Source organism: Sorex araneus, chromosome 3 (assembly GCF_027595985.1).
Source record: "Sorex araneus isolate mSorAra2 chromosome 3, mSorAra2.pri, whole genome shotgun sequence".
Taxonomy (NCBI): Eukaryota; Metazoa; Chordata; class Mammalia; order Eulipotyphla; family Soricidae; genus Sorex; species Sorex araneus.
The window spans coordinates 8,638,135-8,662,191 of NC_073304.1; the positions used below are offsets into that span (position 1 = coordinate 8,638,135).

Genomic DNA, 24,057 nt, shown 5'->3' on the forward strand with positions numbered 1-24,057 from the left:
TGGCAGCACTAACCCTTGGGTCGGCTATGTTGCTTCTCTTATGAAGAGCACCCGCCCGACCATAGCTCTTGAGATTCATGGAAAGAAGTTTAAGGGTATGCTTGACTCAGGAGCTGATGTCTCTATCATCTCTACACAATATTGGCCCCGCAACTGGGCTGTTCAAGAAATACCCTATGATCTGCATGGAATCGGTATGATGCCTTCTTCCGATATCCGGCAGAGTGCCAGGCGGTTAAAATGCATTGGTCCACACGGAGTCGTAGCCACTTTCCAGCCCTATATAGCACCCATACCCCTGAACCTTTGGGGACGAGATTTACATGAGCAATGGCGAGCAGAGTTCGTAATTCCCCCTCCACTTCCTGCCATAGCCCCTGCTTCTGAAACTACCCCTTTTTAATCGGGGCCGCTGCAGTTCAACGCCCACCACCACTCCGCATTCAGTGGAAATCTCATGACCCCGTGTGGTCCCCGCAGTGGCCCCTTAGTAATGAAAAATTAAGGGCGTTAGAATCATTAGTAGAAGAACAACTGAATTTGGGTCATATTGAAACCTCATTTTCTGAATGGAATTCCCCTGTCTTTGTTATCCAAAAGAAATCGGGCAAGTGGCGTTTGTTGATTGACCTAAGGAATGTTAATTCCACCATGGTTCCCATGGGGGCTCTTCAGCCTGGCCTCCCTTCCCCTGCTGCTATCCCAAAAGATTGGCCTCTGGTTGTTATTGACTTAAAAGACTGTTTCTACAATATTCCCATTCACCCTGATGACCGTAAGCGTTTTGCATTCTCAGTTCCCTCCCTTAATAATCGAGCGCCGATGCGCAGGTATCAATGGACTGTTTTACCCCAAGGAATGACCAACTCCCCTACCATGTGCCAGTACTTTGTTGATTTGATTTTGCGCCCTTCTCGCATTAAGTTTCCTCAGGCTTATGTTGTTCATTACATGGACGATATATTACTTTCATGTTCTGATGATAGAGAGCTCCAAAGATTGTATGAGGATGTTATTACCCGCCTACCTGCAGCCGGATTGCAAATAGCCACAGAGAAAGTCCAAATGTTGCCCCCATATGAATACTTAGGTTATGTCCTTGAGCGGACCACAGTACGACCTCAGAAGATTTCTATTTGTCATGATAAGCTTAAAACTCTTAATGATTTTCAAAAACTGCTGGGGAACATTAACTGGGTCCGCCCCTCCCTCGGCATTTCCAATTCAGACCTCCGTAATCTATTCCTAACCCTCGAAGGTGACCCTGCGCTTGACAGTCCGAGGCAGTTTACCCCTGAGGCTAAGAGAGAGTTAGAATTCTTCTTAGACCGACTCCAAAAATCACATCTCTCTCGGTTTACCCCAGAAGAGAAATTGTGGCTTTTGCTCTTTGATACCCCACAGTCACCCACAGCTGCACTTGCACAGCTTTCAGGCCCAATTGAATGGCTTTATCTGCATAATAAAGAGTCTCGCACTCTGGTGCCTTATCTCGAGTTAATGGCTAAACTTATAATTAAAGGAAGACTGAGATCCCTTGCTATGCTGGGATTTGATCCTCATATCATTGTCCTCCCTGTCCCTGTGAAGGAGATCACTTCCATCCTGCCCCTTAGTGATGTTTTGCAAAGAGCTTTAGCTGATTTTTCTGGAGAACTCTCCTCCCACTATCCAGCAGGAAAAACTTGGGACTTTTTTAAACGAACTCCGTTTGTCATCTCCTCCATCATTCGCTCCTCCCCTATTCCTGAAGCCCCGGTATACTACATTGATGGCTCTGCCTCAGGGAAAGGCGGAATTTCGGGACCCTCCCTAACTACAACAGTAAACACTAACTATACCTCCGCTCAGCAAGTGGAACTTGCCACTTTGGTCTACCTACTCTCCCATGTGTCAGGGCCTGCAAACATCGTCTCAGACTCAGCTTATGTGGTTGGCCTCTTCCCTGGTATTGTAACAGCTTCTTTAAATGCCCCAAACCCTGTAGTTCAACAATTGCTTCAGCAGCTACAGGCTCTTTTACAAAAGCGCTCTGAGCCTGTTTTTATCACTCATATCAGATCTCACTCCGGTTTACCTGGCCCCATGACACGGGGAAATGAAGCTGCTGATCTCTTGGCGGCGCCAATTTTTACCTCTGCCGCAGAAGAGCACCAGGCCTTACACACAAATGCCCGCCGCCTTCATGTTCACCATCGCATCCCAATGCAAGAAGCCACGCATATTGTCCGTGCTTGCTCTATCTGTGCTCCTTTACACTGCACCCCCCATGTGGCTGGGGCTAATCCTCGAGGCCTGCAGACCAATGAATTATGGCAGATGGATATTACCCATGTCACATGCTTCCCCAAAAAACCTTTTCTCCATGTAGCTATAGATACCTATTCTCGCTTCCTATGGGCCATCCCCATGTCTTCTGAGAGAACCAAAGCTGTTTGCTCATTTCTACTACAATGCTTTTCTGTCATGGGCGTTCCCTCTGCTATTAAAACTGACAATGGCCCGGCATATACTAGTAAAGCTTTTAAAGCTTTCTGTGAAGAATGGCAAATTAAACACATTACTGGAATTCCTTATAACCCACAAGGACAAGGTATAGTTGAGCGTGCTCATAGGACTCTCAAAACACAGTTATTAAAAAATAAAAAGGGAGGTATGCCTCCACTTGACTCCTTGTCCTTGACACTGTTCACTTTAAACTTTTTAAATTTGCCTCAAGGAGAGCCACATACAGCAGCTGAAAGGCACTTCCAGGAAGGTGCACAGGTACAAGAAACTACTAATTCTCCTATTTGGGTCAAAATTGATAAAGAATGGGTAGCAGGGAAACTCCTCATTCGAGGAAAAGGCTATGCTTTTGTTTCAACAGATGATAATTCAACTAAGAAACTATGGGTCCCGTTGCGTCTCATCAGGAGTCGAATTTACCCACCTGATTTGGCCCTCAGACCATCAAAGACTCCGCAACCCTCAAATAATCAACTCCAAATCACCGCCGAACCTGTCCTGGCTGAAAATCAAGAAACTGGAGCAGCTTCCAACAACAGAGAATCTGCCGAAGAAGATGCGACCCCTACAGGTCGGCAGAAGAAACCCCCAGACAAAGGCCCCTAGCCTTTGTAATATATTCTGGGGTCACACCAAGGATCAGGCCCGAAAAGGAGTAGCCACCCCCAGAGTGCCCTACACTCTCTTTTCCTTTAGATACCTATTCCTGGTCATAGTGGCAGTCTTGTTTTGCAATCCCGTGGTAAGTGAAGCTAAACATGTCTATTGGACTTACGTCCCTCACCCTCCACTTCTACAGGTTGTGGATTGGACCATGCCAGGACCCCGTGTCTGGATTAACAATTCCTTACTTTTACCCTCTCCTTGGAATTCACAGGTGCCTCAGTTTCTGAAGGAGGAAGGAATGACTTTTAATAGGAAAACCTTTTAATTTTTTTCTAGGATAACTGTTCCTGTCGGAGTTCCCCCTGTCTCTTTCTCTATCCCTAGGCATGGAGACGTACCAAACCCCAATGGTCGAAGCCTCTAATAACTTTAAAAAGTATTTTTTCCAAACATAAGCTAGGTTGCACAGATATGACTGCCAGTGGACCTGACCAGAGAATGGCTGCATCCCTCTGCTGAAGGACTCCTGACAGAAGTTGTGATGCTCCTGTTCCAGTGCTCCCTGCCTGATCCAGTACTTCATGAAATTCATCAGACTCCTATAGCTGCTCCTCTAGGACTCATTGCTGTGACCACTACTGCTGCTGCTGCAGAAACAACTCTTCAATTTTGATCCAGACACTTCATCTCTTCAGAATGGGACTAACTGACTATCATTGGTGATTTGCCTCACCCTTGGACAGTGCAGGACAATTGGACGCTTTACTACTACAAGCACTGCTCTGGCCAAGGGTTGGACTGAAATTTTACTACAATTTATAAGACTGTATTGTGTTTGGGATTGTTCCTCTTTCTATTTCAAATTTTTGTAATTTTGTAAACAGAAAAGGGGGAGATGTTGGATATCATTGGTTTGTCCTTTCCCCCTTGCCACTAGGAGCTTAGGTTTATCAGTCACACCCATCAAAGTGCTCCCGAGTCACTCCCATTCTTTTGTTTATCTGTAACCAATTCTACCAGTTTATCTGCTCTTCCCTTAATCAAACTCTGTTAATTGGTAAGGTCAGAACTTCCTAGGACACTGAATATTATAACATTGCCTTTCTCTCCTCTTTATGCCTTTTGAATAATTTACTTTAAAGCTATGTCTTTTTTGTATAGACACAAGAAGACAATATTATGTTTTTATAACTTAAGACTTAATTGGCCTCGATATTCCTTCCTGGACATCTGCTTTCTCCACTTAAGCCTCAGTTGCCCTCAGTTCCTAGCACCCCAAAGTAGGGTCCCCGACGTGGGACGGGAAGGATCCAGGGCAAGCGGTGAGTTATGTGCTACCCTGGCATCGAGATGGGCCTGGCCAAAGTGCCTAATTCTTAACTATAAGTTAAGAGCTTGATCATAGACAAATGCTGTCATGATCCAATAGTAATTATGAGACTGGGACCCTGCTAGGGATAGGAAAGACTGATCTGGCCTGAGCACTGTAGTCTGAGATTGAGATGGCCCCAGGAGAGCAATTCTATAAGCTTTAATGCATCTCTTATTGTGTCCATACAAAATGATTAATATTATGAATTCTTATATGTTTGCTGGCTGAGGAGAAGAGAAACACATTCATGGGACTCTGCCCTTGGGTGGGTCCTCCTGCTGAAAGAGAGATTCTGTCCTAGTGAAGGCATTCCCCTGAGAGATAGAACTATACCCCCTATGGATTGTAACCACACCTTTAGATAAGCCCCAGGCTGCTGGGGGACGGGGAGATTTAAGGTAGCTGTATGAGGGGGCAAGGAGAGAGTTCCAGAGGAGAGTGGATAGAGGGAAGATTGGAATAAACTGCAAGTGAGACCAACCATCTTGGCTCCGTTCCTTCCTTCGCCTGCCACATCTTCGCCATCAACCTCCCTGGGGTGGGGGAAGCGGCTGGAGGCTACCGAACTCGGGTGGCGGGAGAGACAGCTGCTGCCCTAGGCCCTGTGCCTGGCTCGGTGCGGTGAGGCATCCCTTTCCTCGCCCGCGCCTTTTCTTTTTATTTTTATTTTTACACAGTGGTGGAATATGTGCACTGGTGAAGGGATGGGTGTTCGAGCATTGTATAACTGAGACTTAAACCTGAAAGCTTTGTCACTTTCCACATGGTGATTCTATAAAAGTATAAAAATTTTTTTTAATTTTAAAAATAAATAAATAAATAAATAAAGGATATGTATCACTTTAAAAATAAATAAATAAAATAAAATAAAACCAGACCTCGCGAAACTGTCCTGAAGCAAGGCCCTGAGGAAGGGAGTATTTGGGCAAAGTTGGCAAGAACAGGGTGTCAGCACCAGGTGTCCAGCCTTGAGCCTCACTCAACCTCCTAGTCACATGCATCAAAGACACAGAAACTGTTGCATACGCTTAGCAAGTCATCCTACCCATAGCATCTAGCCTTGACTGGGATTGGACCGGGGCAAAGCAGAGAAAAAAAGGAGATTGGCCAATAATGCTGAACTTTATGTGATTGGACCTTTCTGTAAGCCAAGACCCTCTATAAAATGTGTGCGTATTTGTCAATAAAATGAACAGCCATCGGCTGCCCCCAGAGGGTGTTTCTCCGCGCCCATCATCCTTCGCCTGCCCCATGTCTGCCTGTACATGTTGCGTACACGGTACGCGGGGTTGGAGAGATGACTCAAAGGCTGGGATATATGCTTTGCGTGCAGAAACCCCAGGTTCGGGCATATGGCTGGGCGGAAGAGCATAAGCCTCATGTGGAAGCCCCGTAACTTTCTTTTTGTTCTTCTTGTTGTTGTTATTGTTTTGTTTTACCTTGTTTTGGGGTCACACCTAGTGGTGCTCAAAATTTATTCCTGATTCTGTGCTCACTCCTGGTGGGCCTCAAAGGATGACTGGGATGCCAGGGGTTGAAAATGGGTGTGCTGCATGCAAGGCAAGCAACCTCCCCACTCTGCTCTCATTCCAGCCCCTAGGTTCTTTGACTTTCTTGTTAAATTTATTCCCATGACTTTTTTTTTAAATATCTAGACTTTATTTACTTTTCAGTAAGTTTATATCCTTGAGGGATACAGCATCACACGGAATCTGTGGCCAATTGCCTTCGCAGGAAGGTTACTTCGGAACTTAGCTGGAACCATGCCCCTGTTTCCATGGGCGCGGGTCACCTTTCCCCAGATCACTCTGGTTTTGTTAGGTTTGCCGCCAGGAGTCACTGTGTTGTTCTTCGCCTTGTAGACGGAAGCACACCTCTTGCCCAGGTAGAACTCGGTTTCATCGCGGGCATAGACGCCTTCGATCTTGAGAAGAGCCGTATGCTCCCTCTGGTTCGGGAGGCCGCGCTTGTAGCCGGCGAAAATGGCTTTCGACCACAGCCTTCCGGCCATTCCTGCCGCTGGGTCCCGGCCTCTGCACGAGCCCTAGATGGAGAAGAGAAAACTCCCATGACTTTTATGACTGGAGGGATAGCATAGCGGATAGGACATTTGCCTTGCACATGGCCCACCCGGGTTCAATTCCTCCGTCCCTCTCAGAGGCAAGCTACCGAGAGTATCCCGCCTGCACAGCAGAGCCTGGCACTCCCCGTGGCATATTCGATATGCCAAAAACAGTAACAACAAGTCTCACAATGGAGACGTTACTGGTGCCCGCTCGAGCAAATTGATGAACAATGGGACTTTTATTCTTTTTGATGCAATAGTAAATTGGGTTGTTTCCTTAATTTTTCTTTCTGGCTATTCTTTAGCAGGGTATGGAATATGTGATAGATTTTTGTATCTTGGTTTTATAGTCTATAAGATTTCTAAATTCATTCATTAATTCTAACTGTTGATAACACTTTTAGATTTTTTTTCCTTTTTTATCAGGGATGCACACTCAGCTGTGCTCAGGGCTTACTCCTGACTCTGCTCAGGGTCACTCCTGAAGAGCCTGGGGACCATATCAGCTGCTAGGGATTGAACCTGGGCTGGCTGCGTGCAAGGCAAGTGACTTATGTGCTGTACTATCTCTCTAGCCCCAGAATTTTCTAGATATATGTCATCTGAAAATAGTGGCAAATTTTCCTTTCCAAATTGGATGTATAAAATTGCCTTTTCCTAATTGTCTGGATAGAACTTCCAATAATATATTGAATAAATGTGTTAAGTTTGGACAGCCCTGTGGCTTCTGCTCTTAGAGAAAAGGAGAGATAAGACCTTCATTTTTCCACCATCAAGTATAGTATTAGCTGAGGACATCTGCAGGTCATCTACAGTCTCTACTATACTAAGGTACATTTCCTTTGTTCCCATTCTGTTGAAAGCCAACAGCACAAATGAACACTGAATTTTGTCTACTGTTTCCTGCACCTATTGAGATGATTATATGGTTTTTATCTTTCATTTTGGTTATGTGGTATGTCATGTTGACTAATCTGTATACACTGACCTATGTCTGCATTCCTGAGATACTTCCCTCATGATCAGAGTATAAGGTACTTTTTTATGTGTATGATGAATAGATTAAAATATATTCTTAAAATTTTCACTGAGGGGCTGGAGCGATAGCACAGCGGGTAGGGCATTTGCCTTGCACATGGCCGACCCAGGTTCGATTCCCAGTATCTCATATGGTCCCCTGAGCACCGCCAGGAATAATTCCTGAGTGCAGAGCCAGGAGTAACCACTGTGCCTCGTTGGATGTGACCTGAAAAAGCAAAAAAAAAAATTTTTTTTCACTGAATGAGTGATAGTACAGTAGGTAGAATGCTTGTCTTGCATGTGGTCAACCTGGGTTCAATCCCTAGTTTCCCCCAAGCCCACCAAGAGTGATCCCTGAGCACAAAGCCAGGAGTAAGCCCTGAGCACAGAATCCAACAGCCAAAAAAATCTACTTGTGGGCTTACTGACAGTAAATAGTTGTAATAATTAGTCAACTTGAATATAAATCCATGGAAGTCATCCAATTTAAAGGATAGGAGGGAGGAAAAAATAGAACTAGAAGAACAGAATTTTGACATCTTTGGGATAGTAGCAAAATGTCTAACATGAAGTGATGGTATCATTTCTTCTCCACAAAAGAAAAGAACAGAGAGAAAAAATGAGGTGGAAACTGAGCTGGGGATGTAGCTCAGTGGTAAAATGAAAGTCTTGCATACATGAGATCTGGGTTCTGTCCCCTAATACCACACACACACACACACACACACAGACACACACACACACACGTGTAATTTTCTTTTAAGAAATAATAACTGTCCCTGACCTCTGTTGCTGCTCCACCACTCCAGGTAAGGCCTGCCTCCAGCTGGCATCACTGGGCCTACTCTGCAGTGTCCCCTCCCTTCCAGCTGGGTCCCAGAAACCTCCACATGTGTGAGGCTGCTGCACCATCTTTTTTTTTTTTTTTTTTTGCTTTTTGGGTCACACCTGGCAATGCTCAGGGGTTACTCCTGGCTCTGCACTCAGGAATCACTCCTGGCGGTGCTCAGGGGACCATATGGAATGCTGGGAATCGAACTTGGGTCAGTTGTGTGCAAGGCAAATGCCCTACCTGCTGTGCTATCACTCCAGCCCCTGCTGCACCATCTTAAGAGGTGACAACACCGCCCCTGAAGTACACAGTCATGCGACAGATCTACTCAACAGAGTATACACTGCTCACAGTTATTCTTCCTGCTGTTCTGTGAGAACAAGAAAAAGAGAGAGAGAGAGAGAGCAACTTTCAGCCCAATCCCTCAGCATCTTCCAGCTGACCTAAATACAAAGACTCACCCCCAGCACAGCAAGAACACTAGAAAACCAATGGGAAAGACATGTAGAAACCCACCAATTTTAATGAGCAAAAACAATATCACTGAAAACATAAACAACACTGGCCAACTGAGTAACTTCTTGGGCAATGTCCTAGTGACGTCTTGATAAGGATGTTTAGTGAGCTCAAAGAAACAATAGTAGGCAGCAAAGCACAAGACTATAAGGGTCAAAATTTTAAAACTACAACCAGAAATAACAAAAATACAGACCATGGTAGGTGAAATTTAAAAAACTCAATAGAAACTCTGAATAGCAAAATAGTATCAGCTGAGCAAAAGATCAAGGGGCTCCAAGATGAGAATGAGAAAACCACTAGGAAACAGAAGAAGATGAAAAATAGTCTGGTAAGAAATGAACAGCAGGGGCTGGAGCAATAGCACAGTGGGTAAGGCATTTGTCTTGCGCGAGGCCAACTCAGGTTCAATTCCCAGCATCCCATATGGTCCCCTGAGCACCGCCAGGAGTAATTCCCGAGTGCAGAGCCAGGAGTAACCCCTATGCATCGCTGGGTGTGACCCAAAAAGCAAAAAAAAAAAAAGAAAAAGAAATGAACAGCATACCAGAGAACTATGAGATGATCTCAAGAGGAAAAATATAAGAATCACCAGCGTCCCTGAAGAGCAGGAAGGCAAATGTGATGAAAAAATAATAATTAAAAAATCATCAATAGTAATTTCCCACAGTTGAGGAATATAAGCACCAAGATTCAGGAGCCCAGAGGATCACAGCAAAAATAGACCCAACTAGGAAAACTCCAAGACACATACTCAAAATGACAAAAGCCAAGGGTAGAGACAAAATATTGAAAGGAGCAAGATCAAAAAAGAAATCTTGGGGGCTGGAGAGATAGCACAGCAGGTAGGGCGTTTGCCTTGCACGCGGCCGACCCGGGTTCTAATCCCAGCATCCTATATGGTCCCCTGAGCACCGCCAGGGGTAATTCCTGAATGAAGAGCCAGGAGTAACCCCTGTGCATCACCGGGTGTGACCCAAAAACCAAAAAAAAAAAAAGAAAAGAAAAGAAATCTTACATACAAAGGAGATCCCATAAGATGTATAGCAGATCTATCAAATGAGACTCTACAAGTCAGAAGAGTATGGAAGGATACAGTACAAAAACTCAACAAAATTGGGGCTGGAGCAATAGTACAGGGCATTTTTGCCTTGCATGCACCGACCCGGGTTTGATTCCCAGCATCCCATATGGTCCTCTGAGCACCGCTAGGCGTGATTCCTGAGTGCAGAGCCAGGAGTAACCCCTGTGTATTGCCAGGTGTGACCCAAAAAGGAAATAAAACTCAATAAAATGAACACCTCAGCAAGAACACTCTACCCAACTAGATTTTCATTCAGATTTGAAGGAACAATACAGAGAGAGCTTCGTGTATGGACAGCAATTCAGGGAACTGATAACCTTGAAACCAGTCTTATAAGAAGCATTCAAAGAGCTTCTTTAAAGGACAGGAGAAACTTCCCAACATGTGAATTCAGAGCTCACTAGTGGTGCATATTATTGCACTCTACTGATTAAGAAAGGTTAAAAACTTAGCAGTCTGGGGCTGGAGTGATAGCACAGCAGGTAGGGCGTTTGCCTTGCACGCAGCCGACCCGGGTTCAAATCCCAGCATCCCATATGGTCTCCTGAGCACCGCCAGGAGTAATTCCTGAGTGCAGAGCCAGGTGTGACCCAAAAAAGCAAAAAAAAAAAAAAACTTAGCAATCAATCACCACAAATTTATTTTATTGATTTATGGTTTTTATAATTACAATGACCACTCCTTTAAATTTGTTGGAGCAGGACCGGAGCGATAGCACAGCAAGTAAGGCATTTACCTTTCACGAGGACAGCCCAGGTTCGATCCCAGGCATCCCATATGGTCCCCCCAAGCACCCCCAGGAGTAATTCCTGAGTGCAAAGCCAGGAATAATCCCTGAGTATCGCTGGGCACGACACAAAAGAAAAAAAAATTGTTGGAGCAAGTAATATGAAATATATTTGTTACATGCCTGCCAAGGTGGCAGGCTGGGGAGTGGGCGGGGAACCTCGGAACAACGGTGGAAGGAAGGGAACATTGGTGGTAGGGTTGGTGTTGAAACATTGTATGCCTGAAACAATTCTATTAAGGACAATTTTGTAAATCACAATGTCTTAATAAACATTAAAAATACATATCACTGTAGCACTGTTGTCCCGTTGTTCATCGATTTGCTCGAGCGGGCACCAGTAACGTCTCCATTGTGAGACTTGTTGTTACTGTTTTTGGCATATCAAATACACCACGGGGAGCTTGCCAGGCTCTGCCGTGCGGGTGGGATACTCTCAGTAGCTTGCTGGGCTCTCTGAGAGGGGTGGAGGAATTGAACCTGGGTCGGCGGCATGCAAGGCAATTGCCCTACCCACTGTGCTATCGCTCCAGCCCAGAAATAAATAATATATTTTTTTAATTTTTTATTGAGTCACCATGTGGAAAGTTACAAGTTTTCAGGTTTAAATCTCAGTTATACAATGCTCGAATACCCATCCCTTCACCAGTGCTCATATTCCACCACCAAGAATCCCAGTATAGCTCCACCCCGCCCCCTCACACCCCAAACCCCCCCACGCCCCTAGCCCCCCACCCTAAGTCCCCCCCACCTGTGTAACTAATAAATTTCACTTTACTTTCACTTTGATTGCATACAATATTTCAACAAAACTCACTATTATTGTTTGGAGAGTCTCTCCCCTAAAGTCAGACCTGCTGAAAAGGAAGCATTAGATAATTTGTTTTCCATTGCTGAGGATGAAGAGGTATGAGGTCGAGTGACCACACTTAGCGGCCTCTCAGTTTTGGGTTTCTGTAATTTAGTATTTTAGTAACTAAGTCCAGAGAGATATCTGCCAGAAGTTGCATCGTTGCCAACTTGTACTTCTCAGTTACATTATATTCCACATATGAGTGCAATCTTTCTATGTCTGTCTCTTTCTTTCTGACTCATTTCACTCAACATGATACTTTCCATGTTGATCCACTTGTATGCAAATTTCATGACTTCATGTTTCCTGACAGCTACATAGTATTCCATTGTGTAAATATACCAGAGTTTCTTTAGCCAATCATCTGTTTTCGGGCACTCTGGTTTTTTCCATATTGTGGCTATTGTGAACAGAGCGGCAATGAACATGGAAATGCAGATGTCATCTCTACTATACCTTTTTGCCTCTCCAGGATATATTCCCAGGAGTGGTATTGCTGGGTCAAATGGGAGCTCAATTCCTAACTTTTTGAGAATCGTCCATATTGTTTTCCAAAAGGGCTGAACCAGTCGGCATTCCCACCAGCAGTGAAGGAGAGTCCCTTTCTCCCCACATCCATGCCAACACCGGTTGCTTTTGTTTTTGGGGATGTGGGCCAGTCTCTGTGGTGTGAGATGATATCTCATTGTTGTTTTGATCTGCATCTCCCTGATGATTAGTGATGTTGAACATTTTCTCATGTGCCTCTTAGCCATTCGGATTTCTTCTTTGGAAAAGTTTCTGTTCATTTCATCAGCCCATTTTTTGATGGGGTTGGATGTTTTCTTCTTGTGGAGTTCAACCAGTGCATTGTATATCCTTGTTATCAACCCTTTATCGGATGGGTACTGCATAAATATCCTTTCCCATTCTGTAGATTGTCTTTGTACTTTGGTCACTGTTTCTCTTGAGGTGCAGAAGCTTCTTAGTTTGAGATAGTCCCATTTATTTATCTTTGTTTTCACTAGCTTAGCCAGTGGCGTGTCAGCTTTGAAGATACCTTTGGCTTCAATGTCATGGAGGGTTTTGCTGACCTTATCTTCAATGTACCTTAGGGATTCTGGTCTGATGTTGAGGTCTTTAATCCAGTTTGATCTGATTTTTGTACATGGTGATAGATGGAGGTCTAAGCCCATTTTTCTGCATGTAGCCGTCCAGTTTTGCCAGCAAAATTTGTTAAACATGTTTTCCTTGCTCCACTTCACATTTCTTGCTCCCTTATCAAAGATTAGATGATCATATATTTGGGGGTGTATGTCAGAGTATTCAACCCTGTTCCATTGGTCTGCCGCTCTGCCTTTGTTCCAGTACCATGCTGTTTTAATGACTACCGCTTTGTAGTAGAGTTGGAAGTTGGGGAGGTTGATTCCTTCCATTTTCTTTTTCCCAAGGATTGCTTTAGCTATTCGTGGGGGCTTATTGTTCCATATGAATTCCAGAAATAAATAATATTTTTAAATCCAACATATACTTGTATTTTTAAAAGGTAATAATAAAATGGTTACCATGAATAACTTAATAAAAATAAAATGAGTAGTCAGAAAAGGAAGTTAACATAGATAATATAGAGGATGAAAATGATTCAGACTTGGGGCTTGAGTGATAGATAGCATGGCAGGTAGGGCACTTGTCTTGCACGAGGCCGACCCGGGTTCAATTCTAGCATCCCATATGCTCCCCTGAGCACCGCCAGGAGTGATTCCTGAATGCAGAGCCAGAAGTAACCCCTGTGCATGGCTGTGTGTGACCTAAAAAGAAAACAAAATTCAGACTATTGTGCACAATGCCATGTGGGTATTCCTTAAAACCTCAATAAAATTATTTTCTATGACAATAAATAATTTAAAGTAAAAAATTCCAACACAAAAATAAATCTTTAAAAAATAAAATGCACATTCAGCACACCCTAGAACCTCCAAAGCAAGAGAAATATGAATGAAAGCGTGTACCAGCACATCAGACTCTGTCTAAACCAAGGATGAAAAAGAAGTCATAGAAATAACAAGAGAAGAATAACAAGTTAAAGGGGAAGCAGCACTCCTGCTAATCACTGGTCCCCAAAAATTTTAAATGGAGATCTGAAGACAATGAATCAACATTCTTAAATTGCTAAAGAGAAAAGAAACTGTTACTGCAGTACTCTCCATCCAGCAAAAATATCCTTCAGAATGAAGACAAAACCCTTTACAGTAGAAGAAAAGTGAAAGTATTTCTCACCAGCTGATTGTACCAATAGAAACGTTAAAGGGGGTGGGGTGGGGACAGTGGCTCAGCGGTAGAGAGCTGCCTCCTTGCTTGAGGCCACACTTGTATCCCAGCCCACCACACATCCCAGTTTGGGGACTGGAGCGATAGCACAGCGGGTAGGGCGTTTGCCTTGCACACGGCCAACCCAGGTTCAATTCCCAGCATCCCATATGGTCCCCCGAGCACCGCCAGGAGTAACCCCTGAGCATCGCCAGGTATGACCTCAAAAAGCAAAAATAAATTAATTAAGTAAGTAATTAAAACTCCACATCCCAGTTTGGATCCTCTGCACCACAACCGGACCTGCAAACCCAGGCATCACTGCAAAGGCAAAGGGAAGCAAAACTACAGAAAATTTTTGATGTAAAGGAAAATGAAACCATTTAAAAACTCATATGATCTGGGGGCTGGAGCAATAGCACAGCGTGTAGGGAGTTCGCTTTGCATGCGGCCGACCCAAGTTCAATTCCCAGCATCCCATAGGGCCCTCAGAGCACCGCCAGGAGTAATTTCTGAGTGCATGAGCCAGGAGTAACCCCTGTGCATCGCCAGGTGTGACCAAAAAAAAAAAAACTCACATGGTCTACCAGCTTGCATCTTGTTTTGCTTCGTTTGGTTTTTCTCTTGTCTAGAGTCCTTGGTGAGCTGTTGTAAATGGAAGCCAATTTATTCTTTGTGATTTTTTTTCTTTATCGCTTACACTTTCTGTATTTCAAAAAAAAAATTGTTCTGTTCTAAATGTTTTAAAGATGTTCCTTGGGTCCAGCACTGCTGGGGTGCAGTCAGGCAGTGCCAGTGGTTAAAATTGGGGCCTTAACCATACAAGGCAGACACCCTCACCCTTTCGAATTATCTCCCTGAGCTACCCGCATGGGAGAGCTTGGCAAGCTCCTCGTGGCATATTCATAAGCCAAATACAGTAACAATATGGGTCTCATTCCCCTGACCCTAAAGAGCCTCTAATGCAGCACCACTGGGAAGGATGAGTAAAGAGAGACTGCTAAAATCTCAGGGCTAGGATGAATGGAGACGTTACTGGGCCCACTCGAGCAAATCATTGATCAACGGGATGACAGAATATACATACCTCTCGGATAGCCTGGCAAGCTCCCCGTAGAGTATTTGATATGCCAAAAACAGTAACAATAACAGGTCTCATTCCCATAACCCTGAAAAAGCCTCCAATCATTGGGAAAGACGAGTAAGGAGAGGCAGCTAAAATCTCAGAACTGAGAGGAATAGAGACATTACTGGTGTCCGATAGAGTAAATGGATGAACAACAGGATGACAGCAATACAGTGATACAGGCATTAGTTTTACTTTTTACATTTAAGCATTTGTTAAGCATCATGGTAATGTTTATTTACAGTGAGAGATGTCAGTTTTTTGCCTGGTATCATCCTATTTTAACAAAATGATACTTTTTTGGAGAAGTGCAAGTCCTGAAAGAGTGGACTGAGTTCACCTTTTCAGGAAAAAGTTATTTTGTTTACATTATTATAAGGGATTTGTGATGTCTGTCAAGTGTAACCTAGGAAGAGTTTTGAACCATCTAATCAAAATGAATCTGGATTATCACTCTGTAAATTCACAGCAGTAAGATGCTATACAATTTTTTGTTGAATGTATTAACATCCTATGGTCTGAAAATGGGTTTTTATTTGGCACATTTAAATAAAATGTTTCTAACTTGAAGAAAATGATACTTTTTGCCCAGCATCATTCATTAAAATCTTTTCCAACATTTTAATCCCATAAAAACTGCGTCATAAATCATCTTTTCCATATACACATCCAGCTGTTTGCCAGTAATTTCCTTCTTTTCCCTTTCTTGCTTCCCCGATGCCCCCAGTGCTGCAGGTATAACTCAGGGTCTCACACATACGAGATAAGTGCTCTATCACTGAGCCACATTTCTGGGTCTAATTCTATCCCCTTCTCCCATCTGGACTTCAATTTAAAATTTTCTGATATTGGCCCTCAAACTCCCTGCACCCTGTAAGCTCATCTACCCACCATGCTCCAGGCATTCATATATAAATCTTGAAAGAGATAAACAAGATGCAGAAGATATTTTTTTCTGGACACCCGCACATGGTTGAGACATCCAGTGCACCCCAAAGGGCACCGCAGAATGCCCGATCTCCCTGTACTTCCAATAACCCCAGCAGTCATGGACATATTCCAAAGCCACCACCCTGTTAAATTAACTCCAGCTGAACCATCCCGCTAAAAATTTCAGATTTTCTGGAGCACGCAGCTACAGATGCAGCCACGCAACACCTCCAAACTACAACACTGATAAACCATGAGTAGTACACCAAATAGGATGGCATGTAATGTAGAAGACAACCAATCTCGATTAACAAAACATAAACACAAGCAGTTAGGCAAGAAAAATATATTAAAGGCATCCAGATAGGAAAGGAAGAAATCTTGGAGGAAAAAGATGGGAGGCATCACTAATCATCAGGGAGATGCAAATCAAAACAACAATGAGATATCATCTCACACCACAGAGACTGGCACATATCGAAAAGAACAAAAGCAACCAGTGTTGGTGTGGATGTGGGGAAAAGGGATCCTCCTTCACTGCTGGTCGAAATGCTGACTGGTCCAGCCTTTCTGGAAAACAATATGGGCGTTCCTTCAAAAACTAGAAATTGAGCTTCCATATGACCCCGCAGTACCACTTCTGGGAATATATCCTGCAGATGCAAAAAGATACAGTAGAAATGACATCTGCACTTGCATGTTTATTGCAGCACATTTACAATAGCCAGTATCTGGAAGCAACCCAACTGCCCGAGAACAGACAACCGGTTAAAGAAATCTTGATACATCTACACAATGGAATACCATGCAGCTATTAGAAAAGAGGAAGTCATGAAATTCGCATAGAAGTGGATAGTCATGGAGAGTATCATGCTGAGTGAAATGAGTCAGAGAGAGAGGGACAGACATAGAATGACTGCACTCATTTGTGGAATATAAAGTAGCATTATAACAAACTAGCACCTAAGGATAGTAGAGATAAGAGCCAGGAGAATCACTCCATGGCTTGGAAGCCGGCCTCACATGCTGGGGGAGAGGAGGCTGGGATAGAGAATGGACTACTAAGTAAATGATGCTTGGAGTGCTCACTCAGGATGGGAGATGGGTGCCGAAAGTAGACTATGGACCAAACATGATGGCCACTTAGTACCTGTATTGCAAACTATAACTCCCAAAAGGAGAGAAAAAAAGAGAATGTGCCTCCCACAGAGGCAGGGGTTTGGGGTGAGGGTGGAGGGAGGGATACTAGAACATTGGTGGTGGAGAATGGGCACCAGTGGAGGGATGGATATTCGATCATTGTATGACTGAAATGTAATCACGAAAGTTTGTAAGTCTGTAACTATACCTCACGGTGATTCTTTTTGTTTGTTTGTTTGCTTTTTTTGGGTCACACCCGGCGATTCACAGGGGTTACTCCTGGCTTTGCGCTCAGGAATTACTCCTGGCGGTGCTCAGGGGACCATATGGGATGCTGGGAATCGAACCTGGGTTGGCCGCGTGCAAGGCAAACACCCTACCCGCTGTGCTATTGCTTCAGCCCCTGATTCATTTTTTTTAATGCAAAAAAAGTAAAAATTTTAAAACTAATTTGTGCCCACAAAAACAAAACCATAAATACAGAAGGCCTAAACTGTAACATCTTAGTAATCTCTTATCACTGTCACTGTCACTGTCATCCCGTTGTTCATTGATTTGCTGGAGCGGGCACCAGTAACGTCTCCATTGTGAGACTTGTTGTTACTGTTTTTGGCATACTGAATACACCACAAGTAACTTGCAAGGCTTTGCCATGCGGGCGGGATACTCTGGGTAGTTTGCCGGGCTCCCTGAGAGGGACGGAGGACTAGAACCCGGGTCGGCCGCGTGCAAGGCAAACACCCTACCGCTGTGCTATCCCTCCTTTACATATAAGTTGCAATGCATATATGTAAATGAGAATAAGCATCTTATTATATTGTAATAAGTAAAGTACTCGAATAAGCTTTTGAATAAGTAATATAAAGAAAATTTGCTATGTGCCTAAGGGGGGGTCAGTTGGGGCTGGGAGGGAATCTGGGGACATTGGTGGAGGGAAGGTCACACTGGTGGTGTTGGAACGCTAAATGCTTGAAGCAGCTGTATAATGAGAAACTTTGTAAATGACAGTGTTTTTAATTAAAAAAATATTTTTTAATAAAATAAAATTTTCTGATCTGATTCTCCACTCTAGAGATCAGCCCATGTCTCAACCTCAGATGTGTCCTGTCTTTCCCCCTCCGGAGAAGCCCTGGTTCTCTCTTGAACATGTCTCTGGCTCTGTCTTCTCTCTCTCCTCACATTTCTCTAAGAAAATTTCTTTTCTTTCCTCTTCTTTTTCTTTCTTTCTTTTCTTAATTTTTTTTTCCTTTTGGCTTTTTGGGTCATACCTGACAATGCTCAGGGGTTATTCCTGGCTCTGCACTCAGGAATTAGTCCTGGCAGTTCACAGGGAATCATATGGGATGACAGGGATAGAACCCAGTCAGTCGCGTGCAAGGCAAATTCCCTAACCACTATACAATCATTCTGGCCCCTCTCTAAGTAAATTTCTTTTAAAAATTTTTTATTCCATTACTTCCATATCTTCCTTGAATTCTTTTCAGCAGGGGAAGATGATATTCTTGGAAAACCTGGCAGAGATTATGATGAACTTTTCTTTTTTAAAAAAAAATTAAATAAACAATTTTTTTAATTCTGCAATCCTCTCCTCCACTGCTCTTAGGAGAGCTTTGAACTCTTGTCACTTTCTGATTACTTGCAGTATTCATATTAAGATGTGACTGTTTCTAACAAGCTCAAACTACTCAGTTCCACCATTCTGCTTACAACTGAACACCAGGTCCCAATGCTGTTCTGGTCTAGACTTTGCCTTTCAAAATAAAACTGCTTATTCATTAGATCAATAAATACTCTTATCAATATACCTTAACTATTTCTATGTTCACAACCATTCTTCCTATGCCACCACTTTCCCTTGGCTTCACTTCTTTTTCTTAGTGAAGCAGATCCTTGATTATTTCCTTTAGAAAAGGTAGAAGGTCAGAGCTCTCTCTTACACTGAAATCTCTTTTAATGCAGACCCTCCTGTGGTACTTAGCTATATCTGGTACTGAGCGTAAAACTCTAGACCAAACTTACTCCCCCTTAACATATTTCACTGTGCTCTGGAATCCTTCCCTGAAGAAACAAGCATCACTGTCAATCCAATTTCCCTTTGTAAAAAAAAAAAATCTGTCTTTAGGGCTGGAGTGATAGTACAGCAGGTAGGGTGTTTGCCTTGCACGCGGCCAACCTGGGTTCTATTCCCAGCATCCCATATGGTTCCCCGAGCACCACCAGGAGTAATTTCTGAGTGCAAAGCCAGGAGTAACCCCTGTACATCGCCGGGTGTGACCCAAAAAGAAAAAAAAAATCTGTCTTCCCTATCAAGTAGACGTCCAAGATTATTTTTATCATCGGTATTCTGCAGATCCATTATGATGTGTCCACATGAAGATGAACTTTGTGTTGCTTGTTCTGTCATGATCAAGAGGTCGGGCCCAAAGAATGAACCTAATAACATTCTGGAGAAGCTCACTAATGCTCCATAGAACTCCCTCTATAACTTCTGCATCCTACTCCCGCTTACGATTTATTTTACAGAGCTTTGACCTTGAAATTCTTATCTCTTCTTAAAATTGTTCTTTTGATAGAATAACAGAGTGGGAGACTAACACCCAAGAACTGTAGAAATAAGTACCAGGAGGTTGACTCCATGGCTTCGAGGCTGGCCTCACGTTCTGGGGAAAGGGCAACTCAGAGAAGCGATCACCAACTATAATGTAGTCGAAGGCCATGCGGGGGAAGGGAGTTGCGGGCTGAATGAGGGCTAGAGACTGAGCACAGCGGCCACTCAACACCTTTATTGCGGGCCGTAGAAGCTAAATAGAGAGAGAGAACAGAAGGGAATGCCCTGCCACAGTGGCAGGGTGGGGGGAGATGGGATTGGGGAAGGTGGGAGGGATGCTGGGTTTACGGGTGGTGGAGAATGGGCACTGGTGAAGGGATGGGTTCCCGAACTTTGTATGAGGGAAGTATAAGCACAAAAGTGTATAAATCTGTAACTGTACCCTCACGGTGATTCTCTAATTAAAAATAAATTTTTAAAAAAATGTTCTTTTGGAGATATCTATATCTATATCTATATATATCTAGGGCGTTCGCCTTTTACGCAGCCGACCCATCTTCAATTCCTCTGCCCCTCTCGAAGAGCCCAGCAAGCTACCAAGAGTATCGTGCCCGCACGGAAGAGCCTGGCAAGTTCCCCGTGGCGTATTGGATATGCCAAAAACAGTAACAATAAATCTCACAGTGAGAGACGTTACTAGTGCCCACTTGGACAAATCGATGAGCAACAGGATGACAGTGACAGTGACAGTATTTGCTTAACAGTTATGTCTAAACATGACATTAATACTTTAAAGTCAACCTACATGAACCATGTTTCACTTTGATATCTCTACCAACATATCTACCTAAACTTAATTATCATAAGGCCATTATTTTCACTGTCATCCAGACTGGAAATACCAATTTTTTAATTTTGCACTATGCCTCTTTCATATCATCTATTCAATCTTTATTACGGGCTGAATTTGTGAACTCTCAAAGTGTGTATGTCGAAGTTCTAATGCCCCATCTGATGGTTTGGGGAATATAATTAGGTTTATATAAGGCCACAAGGGTAAGTCTCCCCATGATAATTTATAGAATTAGTGGCTCAACAAGAAAATAAAGAGGTATCAGAACACTCGCCCTCATTTTCTCTTGCTCCTTCTCCTTCCGGCTCCTTGTCACATAAAAACTCCTTGAGATGTTGGTGAGAATGTCAACTGGTCCAGCCTTTTTGGAAAATAATATGAGCATTCCTTCAAAAACTAGAAATTGAGCTTCCAGATGATCCAGCAATACCACTTTTGGGAATATATCCCAAGAGTGCAAAGAAGCACAGTAGAAATGACATCTACAGGGGCTGGAGCGATAGCTCAGAGGTAGGGCGTTTGCCTTGCATGCGGCTAACCCAGGTTCCATTCCCAGCATCCCATATGATACCCTGAGCACCACCAGGAGTAGTTCCTGAGTGCAGAGTCAGGAGTAACCCCTGTGCATTGCCAGGTGTGACCCAAAGAGCAAAAGAAAAAAGACATCTACACCTGTATGTTCATTGCAGCACTGCTCACAATAGCCAAAATCTGGAAACAATCTGAGTGTCTGAGAATAGATGACTGGTTAAAGAAACTTTGGTACATCTACACAATGGAATACTATGGAGCTGTTAAGAAAGATGAAGTTATAAAATTTGCTTATAAATGGATGGTCATGGAGAGTATCATGCTAAGTGAAATGAGTCAGAAGGAGATGGACAGACATAACATGACTGCACTCATTTGTGGAATACAAAATAACATAATATGAGACTGACATCCAAGGATAGTAGCAATAAGGGCCAGGAATATTGCCCCATATTTGGAAGCCTGTCTTATGAGCTGGGGGAGAAGGCAGCTGGAATAGAAAAGAGATCATTTAGACAGTGATGGTTGGAGGGATCATTCGGGATGGGAGATGTGTGCTGAAAGTAGATAACGGACCAAACCTGATTGCCTCTCAGTATCTATATTGCAAACATAATGCCCAAAGGTAGAGAGAGAGTATGGGGGAAATTGTCTGCCATAGAGGCAGGGGGAGGTTGGAGAAGTGGAGGGTGGGGGATACTGGGGACACTGGTGGTGGAAATTGTGCACTGGCTGAGGGATGGGTATTCGATCACTATATGAATGAAACTCAAACATGAAAGCTTTGTAACCGTCTCTCATGGTGAGTCAATTAAAAAAAAAAAGAGGAAGAAAGTCTTTAAAGAAATTAAAAAAAAAATACTCCATGAGAAAGTGTGCCATTTTTGCCTTCACATTAATTCACTTCTCCATGATCTCACATCTAAACCAGGAAAAGTCCTCCTCAGAAGCCCCCCAATGCTTATCTCACTTAAATCTCACGCGATTGCAGTCTTCCGTTTAATCTCCTTACAAGTGGAATGTAACCTGGGGCCTGGAAACGCTCTTCCAGTCTCACCTACCAGGCACCTTCCTCACTGCTGACCTTTTCTCATGTCATTCCCTTTGCCAGAAGTCCTTCCCCCACTTTCCATCTATTCCAAGCCTAGCTTTGTGCTGCCCAATTATTATTTCATCCATGAATCCTCCATAGTCACTCTGGAGAAATTTCTCCTTCATCTGAACTCCCAGAATGCTCCATCTGTACAATCCATATGGCACTTACCTGCCACCTCTATCCCCTTTATCTCCCTACTGTCAGCAGCGCGGGCAAAGGGTCATGTACGTTCCCACATCAAGCCTCAAGCAAAGCCTTGTCGGCAGAAGCAGTAAAAGGGATATAACCTTTGAGACAAACTGTCACTCAAATCCTGGCTCTGCGGCTGCATGACCTTGGATGTTAAACCTGACACTCGGGCAACTTCTTCTCCAGCAAATAGGCCCACAAGAGTGCCAGCTGGAAGAGCATAAGAAATTCCTCCCCAAAAGAGTCCTTTTTGCAGAAACATAAACTAACAGGGAAAAGAATCAACTGATTCTTGGAGTGAAGAAAAGAACCCAGCTATAAAGAGATGCAAGTAGGAATACCTATGTTAAATCTGGTTACCCTAAAACTCCCAAGGCTTATGAATGACCTTCTTATTTTGGATTCCGCCTCCTAGTTCCATGGTCTCCTTTCTTCCTCACCTAGTAATTCTGCTCCTCCCAAATAGCCATAAAAGACAGCTGCTTCCTTCTGTGGTCATGAAGGTGCGATTACTTTGCTAATCAAAGTCATGCTAGTTAACACTATTATAACCATTTCACCTAAAGGAAATTTTTTTTGCTTATTTTGAGTCACACCCGGTGATGCACAGGGGTCACTCCTGACTCTGCACTCGGGAATTACCCCTGGTGGTGCTCAGGGGACCATATGGGATGTTGGGAATAGAACCTGGGTTGGCCGAGTGCAAGGCAAACGCCCTACCCGCTGTGCTATCACTCCAGCCCCAAAAGGAAATTTTTTAAAGGAAAAAGAAAAGTTTAAAACAGTTGTTTATCTAAGGTTCCTACTATGTTCACACACATTTCCTTTAATATATGTACATCTAATATATATAAGATGTATAAATTCTGGTAAGTAAACTGATAATGGCTGGAGAAAAGAAGGTTCTATCAATTTTAGATTTGGGGGTCGGAAAAACTGTCTTGCCAAGGATAAAAGGGATTTTCCAATTGTTTTAATAAGTAGAGGGGTAAGGGAAGAAAAAGTAAAAAGCAAATAATGAGAAGTTTTTTCGGTATGTGAGCCAACTTCTTTCGGTCCTCCCTTGAATCTTCAATAAAGGGAGCTAAACGATGACAGTCTCAAGTGGATATTTTGCGCAAAGAAGAATCTGGGCTTTGTTCCCGGGATGATATCAAGTAGAACTGAATCAGGTAGACAGATGGAGGGAGGGGGGTTGGCAATGGGGACTCAGGAAATAATAAAACCAAGATGAGATTTAAAGACGTTTCTCTGTCAGAACCCTAATGTAGCCAAGAGAGCATGAAGGCGAGACTTAACATTGTGGACACAGGAAGTGGGGCCAGTGAGACTCTCTCTGGCACCAGCATCGACCCAGAGAAGGCTGGATCCACTCCAGAAAGGGCAAGCTCCAATGGGAACAAAAAACTGTGATAAGAACATGATCGTAGACCACCAAAAGTTCAAAGTTTTTCCCCCTATAATTAGGCTCTTATGAATATAGGAAGCTTCAGTCAGGAGTATTTTGAAGGGAATAAAAACTATTAAAGCAACTTTGCAAACACATGGTACATTTCCCCATTCTTGGGTCAGCCTCACCTTAATTTGGAATGCATGATTATTTTTTTAATTTTTTTTTGTATTGAATCACCACGTGGAAAGTTACAAAGCTTTCAGGCTTAAGTCTCAGTTATACAATGCTCGAACACCCATCCCTTCACCAGTGCACATATTCC

General features: G+C 43.4%; 1 protein-coding gene across 1 annotated transcript; it reads right to left on the bottom strand.

Annotated features, from left to right (window-relative positions):
- Window positions 1-6,128: 6,128 nt before the first annotated feature.
- LOC129403596 (60S ribosomal protein L35a-like) lies at window positions 6,129-6,542 on the bottom strand. The gene has a single exon (XM_055132858.1). The coding sequence runs from the start codon at window positions 6,495-6,497 to the stop codon at window positions 6,165-6,167; it is 333 nt and encodes a 110-aa protein (XP_054988833.1). The 5' UTR covers window positions 6,498-6,542; the 3' UTR covers window positions 6,129-6,164.
- Window positions 6,543-24,057: the final 17,515 nt, after the last annotated feature.